General features: G+C 44.1%; 1 protein-coding gene across 3 annotated transcripts in view; it reads right to left on the bottom strand.

The window, feature by feature from the left end:
• trappc11 (trafficking protein particle complex subunit 11) overlaps positions 1 to 19,744 on the bottom strand; it is a 148,691-nt gene that overhangs the window by 82,528 nt on the left and 46,419 nt on the right. For all 3 annotated transcript variants that reach the window (XM_077608649.1, XM_077608650.1, XM_077608651.1), the window contains exons 11-18: positions 17,740 to 17,833; positions 16,324 to 16,403; positions 16,149 to 16,227; positions 7,909 to 7,963; positions 7,651 to 7,796; positions 6,760 to 6,821; positions 5,864 to 5,996; positions 414 to 544 (exon numbers count right to left, since the gene is read on the bottom strand). In XM_077608649.1, the coding sequence (XP_077464775.1) occupies positions 414 to 544; positions 5,864 to 5,996; positions 6,760 to 6,821; positions 7,651 to 7,796; positions 7,909 to 7,963; positions 16,149 to 16,227; positions 16,324 to 16,403; positions 17,740 to 17,833 (780 nt within the window). The remainder of the gene's footprint in view (positions 1 to 413; positions 545 to 5,863; positions 5,997 to 6,759; positions 6,822 to 7,650; positions 7,797 to 7,908; positions 7,964 to 16,148; positions 16,228 to 16,323; positions 16,404 to 17,739; positions 17,834 to 19,744) is intronic.

Genomic DNA, 19,744 nt, shown 5'->3' with positions numbered 1-19,744 from the left:
CCCCTCCCGTCTGTCCGTCCCTGTCTGTCCCTCTCCCCGTCCCTCACCCTCACCTTCTCCCTCTCCCTCACCCTCTCCCTCTCCCTCTCCATCTCCCTTTCCCTCACCCTCAGCCTCTCCGAGGGTGGGAACGGATTAATTTGAATTTTATTATTTTCTATGGGCAAATTTGATTTGAGATACGAGTAAAATGAAATACGAGCTCGGTCCTGGAAAGCATTAGGCTCGTGTCTCAAGGTATTACTGTAATTTGTGTCAATTCTTTTGTCTATACATCTGAATTTGTACAATATTTATTCAACGTGTAAATCACTGAACGATAAAATGATCATTTGTAAGCGGGTAACACAAGAACATTGCCCCTCGAAAGTTGGTTCATGTGCATATGCATTTATTGCCATTGCAAATTGTACCTGATTGCTGAGGCTGACAGCCAGCTTGGTGAATGATACAGGATTAGGACAGTCGGTTCTCAGAAACACCTGGAGTTGAATGACTTCATCGACATGGAAACTGGGAGACTGGAATTTGGCCTTACATTGAACTGGGCAGAAAGGAGACAGGGATTTCAGAAGTTTCTTTAGAAAGTCAGTTTATAAAGAGTAAGAAAACATTTTATTTACAAAGGGTGACTGACAAGCACTACATTCTACCCCCCAACCGGACATTCAAGAGAGGTTTAAATTTCAGTGGGTTATTCAGATAAATTAATTCACTGAGTACCAATAATGAGAAAGTACGTCAACTACAGTCCAAACAAAGTTAGTGACAAAAATCTAATATTTTTTTTCGAGGAAGTATGTATAGCAGGGGTGTGCAAACGTTTTTGCTCAAAGATCAACTTTTCAAGGAGCCAATTTAGCGCGATCTACCCTTTTTTCTTCGCCAATGACAAAGCTCAGCAGTTATTTATGCTGATGATATTCCTGATGCCATTATGGAGCCGTAGTGTAGGCAGGTAATACTCATGCTTGGACTCGCGACGGCGCTGTTTCCCAGCTTAAGTCTCGAAGTTTTATTGTATTTTATTACTGGATCAAATCTTACTGTCATGCAATCTACCAATAGTACCTTAGCAATCGACTGGTGGTTTGCGATCGACGTATTGAGCACCCCTGGTGTAAAGAGTTGATGACGCGACAGACAGGGCAAAGCCTTTGCCGGCATAACATCCATCTACAAAAGTGATGAAGGCTTCAGACTTATTTATCTAGTTTCTATAAATGCACCCCGTCCTATTCATCATTGATGAATGGCTCTTCTCCTAGGTCGACCTCTAGCCCTGGTTATTTCACTTTAACATATTTTTACCAATATAGTCCATGTTTAAACCATTTATGTCTGATCTCTCTGACCTTGTCTCCAAAACGTCTAACCTTCACTGTCCCTCTTAGATTCTCATTCCTAATCCTATCTAACCTGGTAACGCCTAAAGACGACCTGAGTATTTTCAGCTCTGCGACATATTGCTCCACCTCCTGTCATTTTCCTGAGCTACTCTCTCCAAGTTATTCTCATGGCTTGCCTCACCACTCTCCCGTAGTTATTTTCTTTCATTTTCCTTTACCCTGAATTGTAAACCCTGGGTACTTGAAGTCATCTACATTTTGTACTTTATCCATCTCATTTACACACACGACATGTATTATGTTTTACACCTGCTCGCCTTCAATCCTCTCTTTTCTAGACCAGTACTTCACTTCTTTAAGTTATCGTCTACCTTTTCCCTAGTTTCACTGCTGATCACAATATTCCATCGATGATCCAATGCCTCTGAAATCTAAAGGAAGAGCACTTGGTCTAAAGCTCCTAAACACCAGTTTTTTTGTTTTTTTGTTTTTATTTAAATCAAGGGGACAAAAAATATTTTCACTGTGAGTTCAGTACTTAAAGTATTTACATTTTGTAATATATAGATTATATTGAGAAAATAAAACGTTACAATCTATTCAAATGCCTATAATTTTAACAATAAATACACTTCTTGATAATTGTCCCCACCGACGAATCATTACATTATCGTGGTGGTGGGGTTTGTGTGTCGCAATGATCCTTGGAGCTATGTTGTCTGGGGCATTGTGCCCATGGTAGGGTCACCCATGGTAAACTGGTCTGAGGTGAGGGACCAGACGAAGAATGGCTCAGAAGACCTCTTATGATGAGCAACATTATTGGACGACGTCTTGCCTCGCCTGGACGCGGATCAGGGGGCCCCACTCTTGAGCCAGGCCCAGAGGAGGGTCGCGATGGTGAACGCCAGGTGGCCGGGCCTATATCCATGGGGCCCGGTCGGGCACAGCCAGAAGAGGCGACGTGGGTTCCCCCTCACATTGGCTCACCACCTGTGAGATGTGCCAAAGAGGTCGGGTGTGCCAAAAGTTGGGTTGCAGCCAGGAGGGATCTTTGGCGGTCCGATCCCCGGCTGCAGAAACTGTCTCATGGAACGTGGAATGTCACCTCTCTGGTTGGGAAAAAGCCTGAGCTAGTGTGTGAGGTTGCGAAATTCCGGCTCTACGCACAGCTTGGGTTGACCGCGGTGAGAGGCGCCGAGAAGGTGGGGGGAGACTTATTGCCCCCCGGCTCGGTGCCTGTATCTTGGGGTTTACCCCGGTGGACAAGAGGGTAGCCTCCCTCCGTCTTCAGGTGGGTGGACTTCCTAATCCTAGACCTGACTGTTGTTTGTGCGTATGTACCAAACTGCATTTTAGAGTACCCACCTTTTTTGGAGTCCTTGGAGGGGGTGCTGGAGATTGCCCCTTCGGGGGACTCGCTCGTTCTACTGGGGGACTTCAATGCTCACATTGGCAATGAGAGTGAGACCTGGAAGGGAGTGAGGAGGAGCAGTGTGGTTTTCGTCCTGGCCGTGGAAGTGGATCAGCTCTACACCCTCAGCAGGGTCCTTGGGGGGTCATGGGAGTTCGCCCAACCAGTCTTCATGTGCTTTGTGGACTGTGTCCCCCGGGCAATCTTGTGGGGCGTACGACGGGAGTATGGGGTTCCGGAACCCCTGTTACGCGGGGTCCGGTCACTTTATGACCGGTGTCATAGTCGGGTCCGCGTAACCGGCAGTAAGTCGGAGCCGTTTCCAGTGGGGGTTGGACTTCGCCAGGGCTGCTCTGTGTGACCGATTCTGTTCATAACTTTTATGGACAGAATATCTACGCGCAGCCGTGGCGTTGAAGGGGTCCGGTTTGGTAGCCTCAGTATTGCATCCCTGCTTTTTGCAGATGATGTGGTTTTGTTGGCTTCATCAGGCCGTGATCTCCAACTCGCGCTGGAACGATTTGCAACCTTGTGTGAAGCAGTCGGGATGAGAATCAGCACCTCCAAATCTGGTCCTCAGTCGGAAATGGTGGCAAGGATCAGGTACTTCCCCAGGTGAAGGAGTTGAAGTACCTTGGGCTCTTGTTCACGAGTGCGGGAAGAATGGAGCGGGAGATTGACAGACGGATGGGTGCAGCGTCTGGAGTGATGGCGACTGCATCGATCTGTCGTGATGAAGAAGGAGCTGAGCCAAAAGGCGGGGCTCTCTATTTACCGGTCGATCCATGTTCCCACCCTCATCTATGGTCACGAGCTGTGGGTCGTGACCGAAAGAACAAGATCCCGGATACAAGCGACTGAAATGAGTTACCTCCGCAGGATGTCCGGACTCTCCCTTAGAGATAAGGTGAGAATCTCAGTCATCCGGGTGGGGCTGGGAGTAGAGCAGCTGCTCCTCCGGAACAAGAGGAACCAGATGAGTTGACTCGGGCATCTGTTCAGGATGCCCCCTGGACACCTCCTTCAGGAGGTGTTCCGGGCACGTCCCACCGGGAGGAGGCCATGGGGTCGACCTCGGACAAGCTGGGCAGACTATGTCTCCCGGCTGGCCCGGGAACGCCTTGGGATACTCCTGGAAGAGTTGGATGGAGTGGCTGGGGAGAGGGAAGTCTGGGCTTACTTGCTGAGCTGCTGCCCCCGCGACCCGACTTCGGATAAGTGGAAAAGATGAGATGAGATAATTGTACTTGTGTACTTGACTAAAGATGACATTTTTAAAGATTAGAGGGGACGCTGTTAAGATAATTTTGTATGATGTTTTATATACTTCCTAAGAGAACAGACTTAAGTACTTTCCGTTTTTGGCAAACTACAGGTCCCTATAGCAAAAAGCAACAACCCGTGGACATGGAGATCAGAATATAGCAAGACTGACATCTCCTGAACATGAAGAATAAAAAAAAACTAGTCAAAAGACACAACCTAGTAGGAACTGGACACAAAAAAAGTAAGGAGAAATACCGTATTTACTCGCATATACGCCAATTTTGTCGGACAAAAAAATGCTGACTGAATCGAGGGTACATCTTATATGCGCATAAAAACACGGCATGCAGAAAAAACCTGTACGTTGACGGCGCCGTTACGTCACGACAATTTGGCCCGGTAGACGAGAGGTCAGCACGTTGGCCTCACAGTTCTGGGGTCAAGGGTTCGATCCCAGGTAGGCCCTCACTGTGTGGAGTTTGCTTGTTGTCCGGTTTCTTTCCACATCCCAAAAATATGCATGTAGGCTGGTTGAACACTATAAATTGCCCCTAGGTGAGCGTGAATCCTTGTCAGTCTCCTGGTGCCTTGTGATTGGCTGGCCATTACTTCGGGCACCAGGCAAGGAACACCCTGAAGTCAGTTGGGATGTGCTCTAGCAACACTCGCGACCCTTGTAAGGATAAGCGGTTCAGAAAATGAGTGAATAAAAAATATAAAGGTTGCCACTTTATGGAGAACTCTCTGTCGAGGCAGCTCAACCAACCAGGTGAATCGATGAGTGAAGCCATAGGTTGTGGTTATGATCATATTATTATACAGCACTACACATATTTCTGGACCTCAGTATTTCTGGACAACAGTTTCATTCTAAGTCAAGAGTGCTGGAACAGCTTGTGTGCTACTTGCTAGCAGACAAGGGGCAGGTTCCTCTACATTTTATAACAAATTCCACTCAGTTTTTACTTAAATTTCACTTTGATTCCCCATGTGAGACAACAATTACATGAAAAAATGTAACACTGCAATTTTCTGATCGCCACAGTCCCCACTCCTTCTGCCACTCACTATATACCTCCTTTTTTGCCATGTGGTCCAATGGCATGTAATAAACTGATTGGCATAGCATCTTAATTTTGTTTCAAAGATAACTTCTAGTATGAAAAATAAACCACCGTAATGCATTCATCCATTCATCTTCCATAGCGCGCATCCTCGAAAGTGTTGTGGGGTTGCTGGAGCCTAATCCAGCTGACTTACGGCAAAAGGCAGAATACACCCTAGACTGGTCGTCTGTCAGCTGTAGGGCACACCCACCGTAGTACATGTAAGGAATTATTCCTTTTTATTTTGGCTTTTGTTTACATTTTTCATATGAATTACTGATGATGCGGTGACAGAGCATCTCTCTCACAGTTTTGAGATCTTGGGTTTAAATCCTGTGATATAGGTTTACTCTGGTTTCCTTCCACATCCCATAAACAATAATGTTTGAAAATTGAATGTGTTCAACTGCTCCAGTTCCACATATGAAAAGCTGTTTATCTAATTGTGTGCTGGCTAGCGATCAGTTTAGTGTTTAGCTTGCCCCTTACCCACAATAAACAGGTACGGATAATACAAAAAATAGCTTAAAATATTTTGCATACATAGATTTACTGTAATTATTACTTTACTCTTGCAGTAAAATTTGTATTGATAGATATGGTGAATACAAATCCAGGTCCCGATATATGTATAGTAGAACGAACATAAGTCAAAGATTATCTGTATGTAAAATTACTTTGGTAACATATCATTTGTGTGTTTCATCGTTTGCTTTGTTTTTACTTACTGAATGGTATGTAGTCCTGCACATGAATAGTTAATTCATTCGAGGTACCAGACGTGATGCATTCATTCCATCGTGACCATGCTGCATTAGCTGAAACTTCATCACACTGAGGCTCAGCATCAGGTATCTTGTTCTAATGAAATGGAAATTGTTGTCATTCTGCCTATATATACATACACACACACATTTTTTTAACAACAACCAAAACATTTTCTCATAGTAAAATAAACCTTTATACCATTTTTAAAAAATGGTAGAATTTTCATTCATTTAAAATTAATTCCTTCTGACTGTCTTTCTGTACGAATTAATACTTAAAATTTGTTGAGACTCCTCATTGCACCATGTCAGCTGGAATACAATTAATTTCATCCTGAATTAACTATAGTTACTAAAATCATGAGTGTTTACTAGCTCAAGGTTGCTGTCTTGCATGTATGCCAATATGCACTTCAGTAACTTTCTTTGGGTCACCCTTGATATTTAAATGTTCACACATACTAAACGTAAACATTTTAATATTATTCCCAAAACAAAATGTAATTGTTGAAAATGTCAGACACAAGGTGGTTAGCACGTGGACCTCATAGTTCTGGGGGTCGATGATGTGATCCGAGGTGAACCCTCACTGTGTGGAGTTTGCATGTTCTCCTGGGCTTGCATGGGTTTTCTCGGGTAGTCCGGTTTCCTCCCACATTCCAACGAACATGCAGGGTAAATTGTCACTAGTTATGAGTGTAAGTGGTTGTCCGTCTCCTTCTGTCCTGCGATTGGCCTGCCACTATTTTAGGGTGTCGCCCCCCCGGTGCCCAAAGCCAGCTGGGATAGGCTGCAGCACCCTCAAAACACTTGAGGATAAGCATTTTGGAGAATGAATGAATATGTCACACACACACCTTCATAACTAGTACCAGATTCTGCTCAATCCTTAATTTTTGCTCCTTCTTCAGTGTAGAAGCTGAAACAGAAGACAAACTATTTAAATAAAACATTTCTTGGCCAGAGGTAAACCCCACCTGGGTTTTACACCTTTTGAGCCTGTAAATACAGTAATCCCTCGAATATGGTGGTTACTGTAGACCAGACAAGGCCGCGATAAACAAAAAAACGCGAAGCAGGATCACCCCATTATTACTACCACAATACATGTTTTCGCGCCTATACAATTATCAAAAAGTGTACAGTAATACCTTGACATTTGAGTGCCCCAACATGCAATTTGAGTTACGAGTAAAATTCCGAGCAGATATTTGCCTTGAGATACGAGCATACGAGACAGCCAGGTGGCCGAGACGCGAGAGGCTGCTTATGATTTCAGCGCACTGTCTTTCTCACCGCATCTCCCCCGTGTAAAGATATCTACGAGCACTGGGCGGAGCGTTGCATTTTTTCCGTGTTTTTTTGCATTAGTCAGTGCAGAATTAAGGTAAAACAATGGGTCCAAAGCAAGCAGGTGAAGGGTAGTGCGAAGAAAAGGCGCATGATGACAATCGATATTAAGCACGAAATAATCGAAAAACATGTGTGCCGGAGCTGCCTCGACAATACCCAGATAAGTTGGCAAGTGGTCGTGCGTTATTCTATTGTGAGATTTGTGTGCGTCATTTTCTTGATATTTTGAAGGGGAGACAAAAGCAAAAAATCCTAGAGAGGTTCCTTTTAAAAACTTGGGGAAGGTGGAAGTGAGCCTTTACTATTAATAATCGGTATCGGTCCTGAAAAACCTTTATCGGTCGATCTCTAATAATGTCTATGGATTTAATATTGTGAGTACAAACATGGCTTACCTCTTCCCAGTAGCTCCATACAGAATACGATGTAATTTTTAACACTGGCCATCAGATAGGCACAATGCAGAGCTGTGGTTAATATGGTTGTCTGGATTTCAGACCAGCACTCTGTGCGATAGTCACACATCACATAGTCCAACAGTCTAAAAAACAAGCACATACATCTCCGTGGTTAACATCCAATGAAAATAGAGTAGAAAAATGACAAATAGTTCGCCTTCGATAATGGCATTCCCATTAAACCTATTGACATACTTAAGGGCTTTTGCATAATCTTGAGCATGGAAGTATTCCTCTCCCATTTGCACCACTACAGAAACACAAAAAATGAACAAGTATAAGCAAAATTGATGCCAGTGGAGACAGTTTTATTTATAAACAGAATGATCTTCAAATGAACTATAAACACATGAAAAAAAGCAGAGCAAGGCCTGTCGCGAATGCCATAAATCAATTTATCGCACGACAAATAGAAATGGAGGTGGTTATTTTCTCGGATGTCATTTGTAGCCGTGTCCCTGTGCGTCCTCTCGGCACACGAGTGTTTAAACTTTGCCTTCGACTGCATAAAAGACTAAATGTTGTCTTTGCTAAGTGTGCATGTTACATATTTTTAAGCCAAACTATTTGATGTTGATAAGATTTTTCATTATGACAGTCACTTAAAAGCTATCTGGAAAATCTGAGAGAACCTGCAGACATTTGCATTTCTGTTGAACATAAATGCTCTTATTTTTAAACGTTCAAGAGAAGGCGCGCTTGCTGCAAACTGGAAGCTTATTTGGCGTCAGTTGTAAACTTACATTTAAGTTTATGTTTTGCATTTTTTTAAATGCTGTAAACTAGTGACTTTTCATGTTGGTGACATGAAGGATAACGTTTGAACTTTGAAGATTGCATGTTGGAGAAGACTACCGTTAGGTAATACCAATCTAAATTGTTCAGTAATGTACTGAACAATTTAGATTGGTATTACCTAACGGTAGTTTTTTTACTATAAGCCTCAATATACAAATGTTAACGCTTCACTCTGTCTAATGTAAATGTTTATTTTTATTTTGTATGTCTGAATTCTATTTCTGCAGTGTTTTAATGACTAAAGTGTTAACAGAACTTTAGTCTCATGCAATAAATACGCAAAATTTAAATACACGTGTGCCAAGAGCATCTGTGAAAATTATTTTATTTACCGTGCGATAAATTGATTCATTGCATATTGTGAAAGGCTTATTAGTATATTATTTAAGGAGAGAGCTGTGCATGATGTGTGTGTCTGTCAATGTGAGCACTTGTCAAAGAGCGTTTTTATAGGTTCAGTTAGAAAAACTAGCCAATTAACTTTCAGGCAGGGTGGGCTTAGATTTACTGCGACCAACACGAGAGTTTAAGTAGTCTCAGAGAGTCAGGGCAGCTTGTGTGATGGAAGAGGACACATCCATTAGTAATAAACAAAAACAAACTCACTTTATATATTCATCCTAAAGTACTATATACCTTTTTAGTTACGGTGAAGAATGATGACAGTGTTGCGAGGTGCAATATGTCCAATAATGACTTTACCTTTATTTTACTCTTCTTGTGCACTCTTTTCATGTGTTTTGTGTGTCATGTCGCAAATTGTTCATCAAAACCGGACTTTAAATTTAGCTATAACCGTTTGGACTTATTAAACATCGGTAACCAGCAGGGAAATAAGGTTTCTAGCGACTTTCACCAGGAACATAACATACAGGAGGATATCACGACCCTAGAGGCGACCCCATAGTTTGTTATCGGAACTGGTCGGCAAAAGAAAAGGCGTCGGAAAAGAAAACAGAAGCGCGGCTGTCGCGAGGGCTTAATGTGTAAGCTCAAGAAACACTCACTCAGACCTCCGCTGCCAAGCATATATCTCTCAAACGTCAGATCCATTGTGAACAAAACGGACGATTTGGAATTAGAGCTCGCTGCTAATCGCTACGTTCGCGAATGCTCCATGCTAAAAATCACAGAGACGTGGCTACACCCACAAATACCCGACGCTACTGTGCTGCAGCTAGTATGCCGCACACTACTCATATCAGACAGGACTCAGGCGACTCAGGAAAAAAAGAGGTGGTGTGTTTTGCATTTATGTGAATGACAATAGCACTGTTCTGGTCAGACACTGTTCCCCAGACATACAATTAATGTCAGTGCTTACCCTTCTTTCTGCCCAGAGATAGCCGTTGTTATCATCACTGCTGTCTACATCACACCGGACGCCAAGTTACCGTATTTTCACACCTATAGGGCGCACTTAAGTCTAAAATTTTCTCTCAAATGGTCGATGCGCCCAATCGGTCGGTGCGCCTTGTCTGTGCACTTCTTGCCGCCACGCTACTTATTGCGATCAACCCAGCGGACGTTCACCCTAAAAATAGCCTCCCCACGCATTCCAAACATTACGGTAAATCCATTCAAAACATCCCAGGGGAGTGGCTAGGCATTTGACTTCCATGCGCTCGCAGCGCTTTTAACCCTCAAAACACTCAATACTCAAAGAAACGGCATATTAGAGCTATACAGAGGGAATGCCTGACGTGAATGACAACAGAATGCGGGTGTGAACGCTTGGAAAATGGACTGAAGCCATAGATCGAACACAATTTAACAGCTTTGCTAACAGCTCGGGAGTGATGAGTGCCGGATGGCCGACATAGTGGTACAGGCAGGGAGCGTCGCACAAGTTACGTGATGATTCAGAATGAATTGCCAATGCCGATATAACAGCGAGGAGAATCAAGGCCTTGGGAGTAATGCATTTCGCAAGTTACAAAGGATTGTGGATGACTGGGCTCAAGTGTCGGCCAGCACTGTTGTTCGAGCTTTCGCCAAAGATGGAATCTGTCAGGAGCGGCTCGTTTGTTTCTCCTGGCTTGCCGTTAGGTTAGAGCAGCTGCGAGTGATCCTTGATTACTTCCTGATGTGGGTATTTAAGCACCACGGAAGTGATTGTCGGATCGTCCTGCGTGTTACAGCATACATCGCTGCAAAGGTACTATTCTCCGGTTTTGTTTCGTTCTGGGATGTACAAGTCCTTGTTATTTTGTAAGGCGTGTTGAGTCATTAAAAGTACTATCATGAGCTCAGTTCGTCTCTCCTCCTCCTGCTTCCTCGCTACTGGGTCCAAATCCCCCCCGATCGCGCCACGACGTCTCGGCGAGATTATAACAGAACGATCCGACCAAATGGACCCAGCCGGAAGCCAGCGACGCTCGCGCCGACGCTCTCGTCGACGCCAGCCACCCAGCTCAAATCCCACTGACCACATGAATTCAGCGGGAAGTTCCCCAAAATCTTCTAGGGAATTTATAATGAATACGCCGTGGTGTGGGCACCTCAGAGACGTTCTGGCAGCGGAAGAATCCCGACTAGGAGGTAATTCTGAGCCTCCATCAGCCCTGGTCGAACGCCCCAGATCAAGTTTCACCTATAAACCGACCCTTCGCTCACTCCGTCGCACTGGGCTGCTAGCACAGCTAAGTGAGCATACCCAAGTTCCGACGCCCCCTGTTCATCGCCAGAGTTATCTGAATTCAAACTCCAGTGATTCTTTTCCTCAATGGAGCGAGAATCCCCAGCCGCCATCGGCCCCGTAGGAATCTTTGTCGGTTGGGACTCAGATTTTTCGGATTGTGAGGATGACCGGGAGCTAATTGATACGTGGGCTGGAGATTCGGACTCGGACTGTGATTTCCTCAGCCGATTCGGACTTCGATACACCCCCCCGGAGGACGTTGGCCCCGACTCCTTCTCCAATTACTCCGACCTGGATTACCCCAACCAGGATTTGCAGTGTCGGCTGTCCATCTACAATGGACCACCACGTGGCGCCGGCGGGGAGGCTCAGGTAGGAGCTTCGAACACTGCCCGTCTGGTCTTTGTGGGGAGGCACAGCAGCAAGGTTTTTCCCCGTGTCGACTGGCCATCTACAATGGGCTACCCACCACGTGGCAGCCGGCGTGCTGTGCCGTCCTCCCGTAGGAGGCAGCGAGCGCCGAGCCACAGGGAGAAGCCGAAGGAGGGCCCGAACGCTCGAGCCCCCGACCAAGCTCCTCGCTCGATCTCGCCCGTCCAGACGCCTTGCTCGACTACGCCCATCCAAGCTCCTCGCTCGACCTCACCCGTCCAAGCTTCCCGTATTCCCGTGCCAAAGCCACGCAAAATACTCCCTTTGCCAGCTGGGCCGCCAATCGCAACCGTGCCGGAGCCACAAACCAGGTTTCCAGTGTCGGCTGACCCGCCTAGTTCCTGCCTGCCAAATTCCTGCCTGCCAAGTTCGTGCCTGCCCAGTTCCTGCCCGCCCAGTTCCTGCCCGCCCAGTTCCTGCCCGCCCAGTTCCTGCCCGACCAGTTCCTGCCCGCCCAGTTCCTGCCTGAGGGGGTCGGCGCCCCCCCGAGCAGCCAGGGTAAGGTGCCCGACGACCTTTCTAAGATTCTGGTGTCTGTTAAGGGCAGGGGGCTTGGCCAGCACTTAAAGGACCAGCGCGGAGGCCCGGCGGACCGACTATTCCCATTCCTCTTCAAATGCCGGCGCGGACGCCCGCCGGGTAGGCCTCTCCTACGCCTGGTCACCGGCCGGCGCAGACGCCCGCCGGATCGGCCACCCCGACGCCTCGTCACCGGCCGGCGCGGACGCCTGCCAGACCGACCTGCTTCCTTGCCTCGTCGCGGACCAAATAGCACAAGTCTTTACAGACATTTTCCACCTTTCACTAAAACAAGCCTCCGTCCCAGCCTGTCTGAAATCAGCCACCATCATCCCAGTACCCAATAAGTCACGCGATAACAATCTACAATCTGGGCAACTCCTGCCCAGTAGCTCTCACACCAATCATTACTAAGTGCTTTGAAAAATTGGTACTGAAACACATCAAAGCCTCTCTTCCCCTCATCCACGACCCGCATCAGTTTTCTTATCGGCCGAACAGATCCACGGAAGATGCAATAACCACCGCTCTTCCACTCTGCACTGAGCCACCTTGAGAAAAGACGGAGCTATGTCAGAATGCTTTTCATCGGCTACAGCACAGCCTTTAACACTATAAGACTGGACATTCTTATCCCAAGTTGGCCAAGCTGGGGGCTCCCACATTCCACATCCTCCTGGATTGAGGGTTTTCTGGTCAACCGACCCCAGCATGTGAAGCTGGGTCGCCACCTCTCATCTGCCCAGACACTCAGCACCGGCTCACCCCAAGAGTGAGTGGTGAGTCCAATACTCTACAGACACAACTGCAGACCCACACACCCTGAGAACATCATTGTAAAATTTCCGGATGATACAACGGTGGAGGGGATGGTCACAGGGGAAAGAATGAGACGGCCTACAGAGATGAGGTCCTTGACTCAGCAAGTGGTGCGATCACAACAACTTGGCGCTGAACATCTCCAAAACCAGAGAACTCATCCTTGACTTTCAACGGAACAAGGCTGCTTCGTCGCCCCTGTCTATTAATGGTGAATGTGTGGAGCAAGTAGAGACTTTCAAATTCTTGGGATTCCACATCTCTGCTGATTTCACTTGGAAACAAACACCACAGCACTCGTCAAGAAGGCGCAACAGAGGCTACATATCTGGAGAGTACTCAGGAAGGAGCAACTGAGCACCAACCTGCAGAGGGTGATCAACACAGCCTAAAAGCTCGTCAACTGCCCCCTATCAATCCTGTCCAGCACCTACGGAGCCTTAGAAAGGAAGAGAGCATCATAAAAGACAATACGCATTCCGGCTTCCACCACTTCAACCTCCTGCCATCTGGAAGGCGCTACAGAGCCATGACAGCAAAGACAAAAAGACTCAAGGACAATTTCTTCCCACGAGCTGTCACCATAGTCAACTCGAGTTCTGCTCCTAGGACCTAATTGAGTCTTATTACTACTACTTATCCTGCTTATTTATTATGTTGACCACTTATTTATTTATCATTACTATATATTGATTATAAGTTTGTTTGTTGTTGCGTCCAAACTCAGCGAGTGGTGCGCTCTCGCTCTGCTGACCTCACGTGGACTACTTATTTATTGATTATTTATTTGTCTGTTTGTTGTTGTTATTTGTGCACTACGTGGTGAAAGTTTTAAATCTCATTATACCTGTATAATGACAATAAAAGCATTCAATAGAGCATTTTCAAGGATTATCAATATTATGTATAGTATATAATATGCCTGACCTGAAATATGTTAACATGCTGCTCTCTTGTGGTAGTTTTAAGCATTACACTCTGCAGATTCGAAAAACACATATCTCCTTCAGTGCACACTGCAGTGCTTCCCCTTAGTCATTTACGCTTGAAGTTAGTTGCATGAACTACAGAATAGGACCACTATTTTGTTAGTTTTTATTTTTGTCATATTTTCAATTTGGTTTACAACGTTTTAACAAAAATAACTTAAATTGGTAAAATTCATCATGCTTTCTCTTGAAATTGACCGTCAGTTTTCCTTACTTTTTCCTAAAAGGCATACTCCTACTTCTGTATACCTGTACATAATTGTATACATTTTAATTGTGCTATGCGTGTAACTGAAATTTTCCTTTCTCATCTAACCCATTTCTCAAAAGAGAATTATTTTATAGTGCAACAACTGTCTTTTGGTTCTAAACAAGCAGGCTTTGCCGGACCCCCCTGCTTGTGATTGATAAACGGGGACCATTGATTTAGATCAAGATTTAGATTAGGTCACCAAACTTTTTTTTTTTTTTGGGGGGGGGTTCAGCCCGCCGGCACATTTGGACCGGCCCTCTGAACAATACCAGAGACGCTATCGGATTTATTTTCCTATTTGGCCTTGAAGACTGGGACGTTTTAATCTTGTGTTTGGTTCATTGCACCCCTGCTGAGCCCACAAATCATCCCAGTGAAGCGGGCCTTCGCATTGCTCCTTTGGTGACACGCGCGGGGAGAGTGTTTGCCTTTGATGCATGCGGGCATTCCACCGTTGCATGCGTGAGCAGAGTGTTAGCGAGACATCTGGACGATCGCAGGTGAGGGCGGAGCCCTGGGGCCATCACTATTGCGATGCTATTCAAGCATATAAAAACTGTGCAACCGGAACCAGTTTGAGAACGGAATAATGGCGAAAAGGTTAGTTAAGAGAAAAATTGATTCAGAATGCAGGGTATTTAACCTGCAGTGGACAAACGATTATTTTTTTGTTAAATGCAAAGAAAAGGCTGTTTTTCTCATCTGTCAAGAGACGGTGGCAGTATTCAAAGAATACAATCTTCGCCGGCACTATGAATCCCGTCACAAAGACAAGTACGATAGCGTGCAAGGCCAAATACGAGCAGACAAACTCTCAAAGCTAAAAGTTGGAATATTATCTCAGCAGACTACATTTCTACGCCAAGCTCAGCTGAACCAGGCATCCGTTCGGGCCAGCTTTCGGGTTGCTAAACTGATAGCAAGCAACGGTAAGCCTTTCACTGACGGAGAGTTTTTTAAGAAATGTATGGATGTTGTCGTGGAGGAAGTGTGTCCCGAGAAGAAAGATGCATTTAATGCCGTAAGTCTGTCGGCGAGTACAATCGCCAGACGCGTTGAAGAAATCGGGAGTAATGTATATGCCCAGCTGCAGCAGAAGACGAAAGAATTTGACTTTTTTTCATTAGCACTGGATGAAAGCACGGACGTGCAAGACACAGCGCAACTGCTCATTTTTATTCGTGGAGTTAGCGCAAATTTTGAGATTTGCAAGGATCTGGCAGCCCTCCAAAGTCTCAAATGGACTACAACAGGAGAGGATATTTTTGACAAAGTGTGCCAAACCATGGAGAAGTTGGACCTGGACTGGTTAAAGCTAGCTAGCATCACGACTGACGGGGCTCCTAGCATGGTGGCTGAAACTCGCGGTCTAATAATGGGACGCATGAACCGGGAGTTGGAAAAAAGGGGTCTCATCGCCCCGCTACGAGTCCACTGCCAAATTCACCAGCAAGCACTGTGCTGCAAAATGTTGTCGTGGGATTCTGTAATGACGGTTGTGGTGTCGTGCATAAACTTCAGAGCAAAGGGAGAAGATTGTGCATGGCACAACAGAAAGTTAATGTTCCATGGCTTTTTTTTTCTATGAAGAACCCAGAGAGAGTTATTTAGTTATTATTTATTTCATAAATAGTGTTATTTATTTCCTGTTTTTTTCTGTGAAGAACTCAGAGAGGGTTATTTAGTTATTATTTATTTCATTAATAGTGTTATTATTTGTTTCCTGACTTTTTTCTGTAAAGAACCTGGAAAGGGTTATTTGGTTGTGTGGCTTTCTGGAAAACAATAAATTTTTTGAGCTCCCCTACGATCGTCACACTTTTTCTGTTACAAACTGACACCGGCCCCCCATCAGAGAAGGGAAAGGTTATGTGGCCCTCACAGGAAAAAGTTTGGGGACCCCTGATTTAGATGATGATGCAGATATGTGCTTACTTAAATAGTATTACTTATTGGTGGAAGAACAACGGCAAATGGTACTCACTCAGATGACTTTTCATCCGTGGGCATTTGTATTTTTTAAACTGGGCAACAGCATTGCTAAGAAGTGTTATTATCAGCTCCTGTACAAGCAGATCAATTAGTATTTTAAAAAAAACATACACAACCACTTTATAAGTGAAGTGAAATGAGCGGCAGTTCTTTTGTCATGTACTTACAGAATGATGAACATCCCTTTCATGAAGCTGTAATGTCAAAATCCCTCTCTTTTCTTTGTCTTGGTCAGGAGGATCAATACCTAAAATTGGAATTACACGATTATAGAATCACTGGGATTAAAAATGTATTAAAAAAGAAATAAATAATTATAATAAATGAATATGGTCCAATTTGATTTAGAGTTTTGGGACATGTTTTGTGGTTACCAAACATTTCATTTAAATTAGTTTAATCTATTCAGAATTGAAACTGTCAATCCCAAGTAAGACTATTGTGATCTATAATCCTTATAAAGCATGATTTGTGGGTGGGTGTATTTTAAGATTCTCTCGCTATCTTTGTCCAAACCATGCTACGTAGAGATTTGAATTTTTTTATGATGGCCAGAAACGGATCCTAATAGACGAGTGATTGCATTTCTTCACCTTCTCTAAGTGTGTAAACTCAACTTTTTTTGGTTAAAGCTGAAAGCACAGTTTATGTATGAATCGTGTTTTTTACATGATGTACGAATTATAAAAACATCCACCCATCCATAAGTAATAATAACGATAATAATCGGACATAGGCTTTGTCATCATCATTGAGTCGACAAAAGCCTAATTGTCATCATACCCAGCTGCGTATGACAAAATTGGTAGTGCTTCTCCATAAGGTGCATTTTCCCGGCAAAAGACCCAAATTAGTGATAATTTTAGACTCGTAATTTGGCATTCTGCCGTGGTGGATACGTCGCATCACATGATTATCAAATCACGCTTTATCTATTATCTAATCCTTATAAAGGGTGATGTACGGATGGATGTGTGTGTGTGTGTGTGTGCGTGCGCACCTGGAAACTCGCTGGCAGAAATTATTCCCAGAATGACGTTTGTGAATGACGCGGAAAGGCATCTTTGGTCAGCGCATCCAGCACCATTGTGTCTCGTCGAGTCTTTCCGTCACGACAGGAAAAAAGCAGGAATCGATAAAGCGTGATTTATGGATGGGTGGATGTTTTATGTTATTATTCTCACACTACTTTTGTCCAAACCCTGCATCGTAGAGAGTTGACATTATGGTGGCCAGAAACGGCTGTCGGATCCAAAGCGTGCATCATAGAGTTGACATTTTTATGATGGCCAGAAACTGCTGTCGAATCCTAATAGACGAGTGATTGAATTTATTTACCTTCTCCAAGTGTGTAAACTCAAGCTTTGAGCATTTGCAAGTATTATCGATGAGTATGCCTGACCTGAAATGTTAGCTTAATGCTCTCTTGAGCTATTGAAAATATTAGGTGCTAATAATAGTTGGTTGTTGAAAAACTAAAAGGTGTTCATTAAACAGGTGGTAATTACTCTTATTATTTGAAGCAAGTTCCAAGTCAAAGTAATGAAACCTGCCGCACAATGTAAAATATATATTTCGCCTACTCTGGTAGCCTTGTCTCCATGGTCTTTGGCCATAGTAGTCCAGTGCCCCACTCACCAACTCCAGTGGGTCAAACGATAGATGTGTTGCTTCAGCCTAAAAGCATAATCGAACATATAATTAAATTTTGACCGAAATATTAAGAATGTACATTGATTAAACTAACAATATAAAAGAGACATTCAATAATGGAAAGACATTTTTCGCAATTTAAAAATACAAGTAGCAATTTAAGTCTTCTAAGACCAAAAACAGGATATTGGATTGGAAAAACATTTTTATTTGTTCTAATTCGCCATCTATTAACAAAGTAACAAATAACTAGTGGTTTAATAGTACTAAAATGTCTTTAATAGTACTAAAATTAAACAGACTTCGCGGAGGGGAAAGAGAGAGAGACAGAGAGATAAGGGGGAGAGGGGGGGGGGGCTTTTTGCACAGCAACGCGCTCGTAACATAAACAAATTTAAATGAACTTGGATTACGATGCAGAGACACTAAAAAATAAAAGTAATCTTACCTTGCACTAAACTTAATTATAATTTAGTAAATTAAGTTTTATACCTTTCTTCTCCCGGGTTGGCTCTATTTGCCCCGCCTCCACCCTGACTTTCAGATGCAACCTATCGAGGGTTGTTTGCTTTTGTCTTGCCTTCAAAATATTCCCGAAATGATGCACGCAAATGTCCTCACAATAGGATACCGCACGACCACTTGCCAACGAGAAGTAGTATACAGTCACACCTCGTCATACGACCGCTCGTCATACAATATTCTCGTCTTACGACGGAAATTTTGATCGAATAATTCGCCCGAGATATGATCAAAATTTTGTGATGCGACCAAGCCAGGTGGCCATGGCACTGTCTTTTTTGCATCTCTTTCGTGTATAATAATATCTACGAGCACCGAACGATTTCGTCAGACGAGTTGCGACCAGGAAACGCACAACGCGCATGCGCGGGAAAAAAGAGGGCTTTCTGGGTAATGAAGTATACTCATGCACACAACACCGATAGGCAATGGCACTCTTTCTCAGAATAAAACATCATTACCCACAATCAATATGTGGGTAAGCTCAGCTGTTGCATTTCCTGTTATTATTATCTAATATGAGGCGTATTATATTACTTCTCGTTCGCTGCTCATAAGAACATCAGGGGCATTGGCTCGCAACTTCCCGCAACAGCATCCCCGGTCGCAACTTTCTCATAGGCGCCGTTCAAAGCAGTTGCGACCAGAAAAGGGAGCCGCGAGCCAGTGCCCCCGATGCTCCCATGAGCAGCGAAGCGATCGCTGATAGAAGACTGCTTCTCGTTGGCAAGTGGTCGTGCGTTATCCGATTGTGAGGACATTTGTGTGCATCATTTTCGGAATATTTTGAAGGGAATCCGTAGTAAAACAGCAAACAGTCCATCGATAGCGAACGTGAGGGTGGACGCGTGCCAAACAACTAACCCAGAGAACGGGGGTAAAAAAAAAAGATGAAAACAAAATTAGAATTCAGTTTTGTGTGAAGTTACATTAAACGTATGTTTGAGTGTGTCTGTATATATTAATCCAAGTTAATTTAAATTTGTTTGTTCTGTTTACGAGTGCGTTGTCGTGAAAAAAAAAACAATATCCTGTTTTTGGTGTTTTTTCAGAGGGTTGGAACGAATTAATTTGTTTTCCATTCATTTCAATGGGAAACGTCCGCTCGAGTAACGAGAAGCTCGTCATACGATCTCTGTGGTCAAAGGTTTACATACACTTGTGAAGAACATAATGTCATAGCTCTCTTGAGTTTCCAGTTATTTCTACAACTCTGATTTTTCACTGATAGAGTGATTGGAACAGATACTTATTTGTCACAAAAAACATTCATGAAGTTTGGTTCTTTTTTTACTTTATTATGGGTGAAAGGAAAAATGTGATCAAATCTGCTGGGTCAAAAATATACATACAGCAGCACTAATATTTGGTAACATGTCCCTTGGCCATTTTCACTTCAATTAGGCACGTTTG

Source organism: Stigmatopora argus, chromosome 9 (assembly GCF_051989625.1).
Source record: "Stigmatopora argus isolate UIUO_Sarg chromosome 9, RoL_Sarg_1.0, whole genome shotgun sequence".
Taxonomy (NCBI): domain Eukaryota; kingdom Metazoa; phylum Chordata; class Actinopteri; order Syngnathiformes; family Syngnathidae; genus Stigmatopora; species Stigmatopora argus.
Note: the sequence above shows the minus strand (reverse complement) of the source record. Positions and strands in the feature narration are given on the sequence as shown.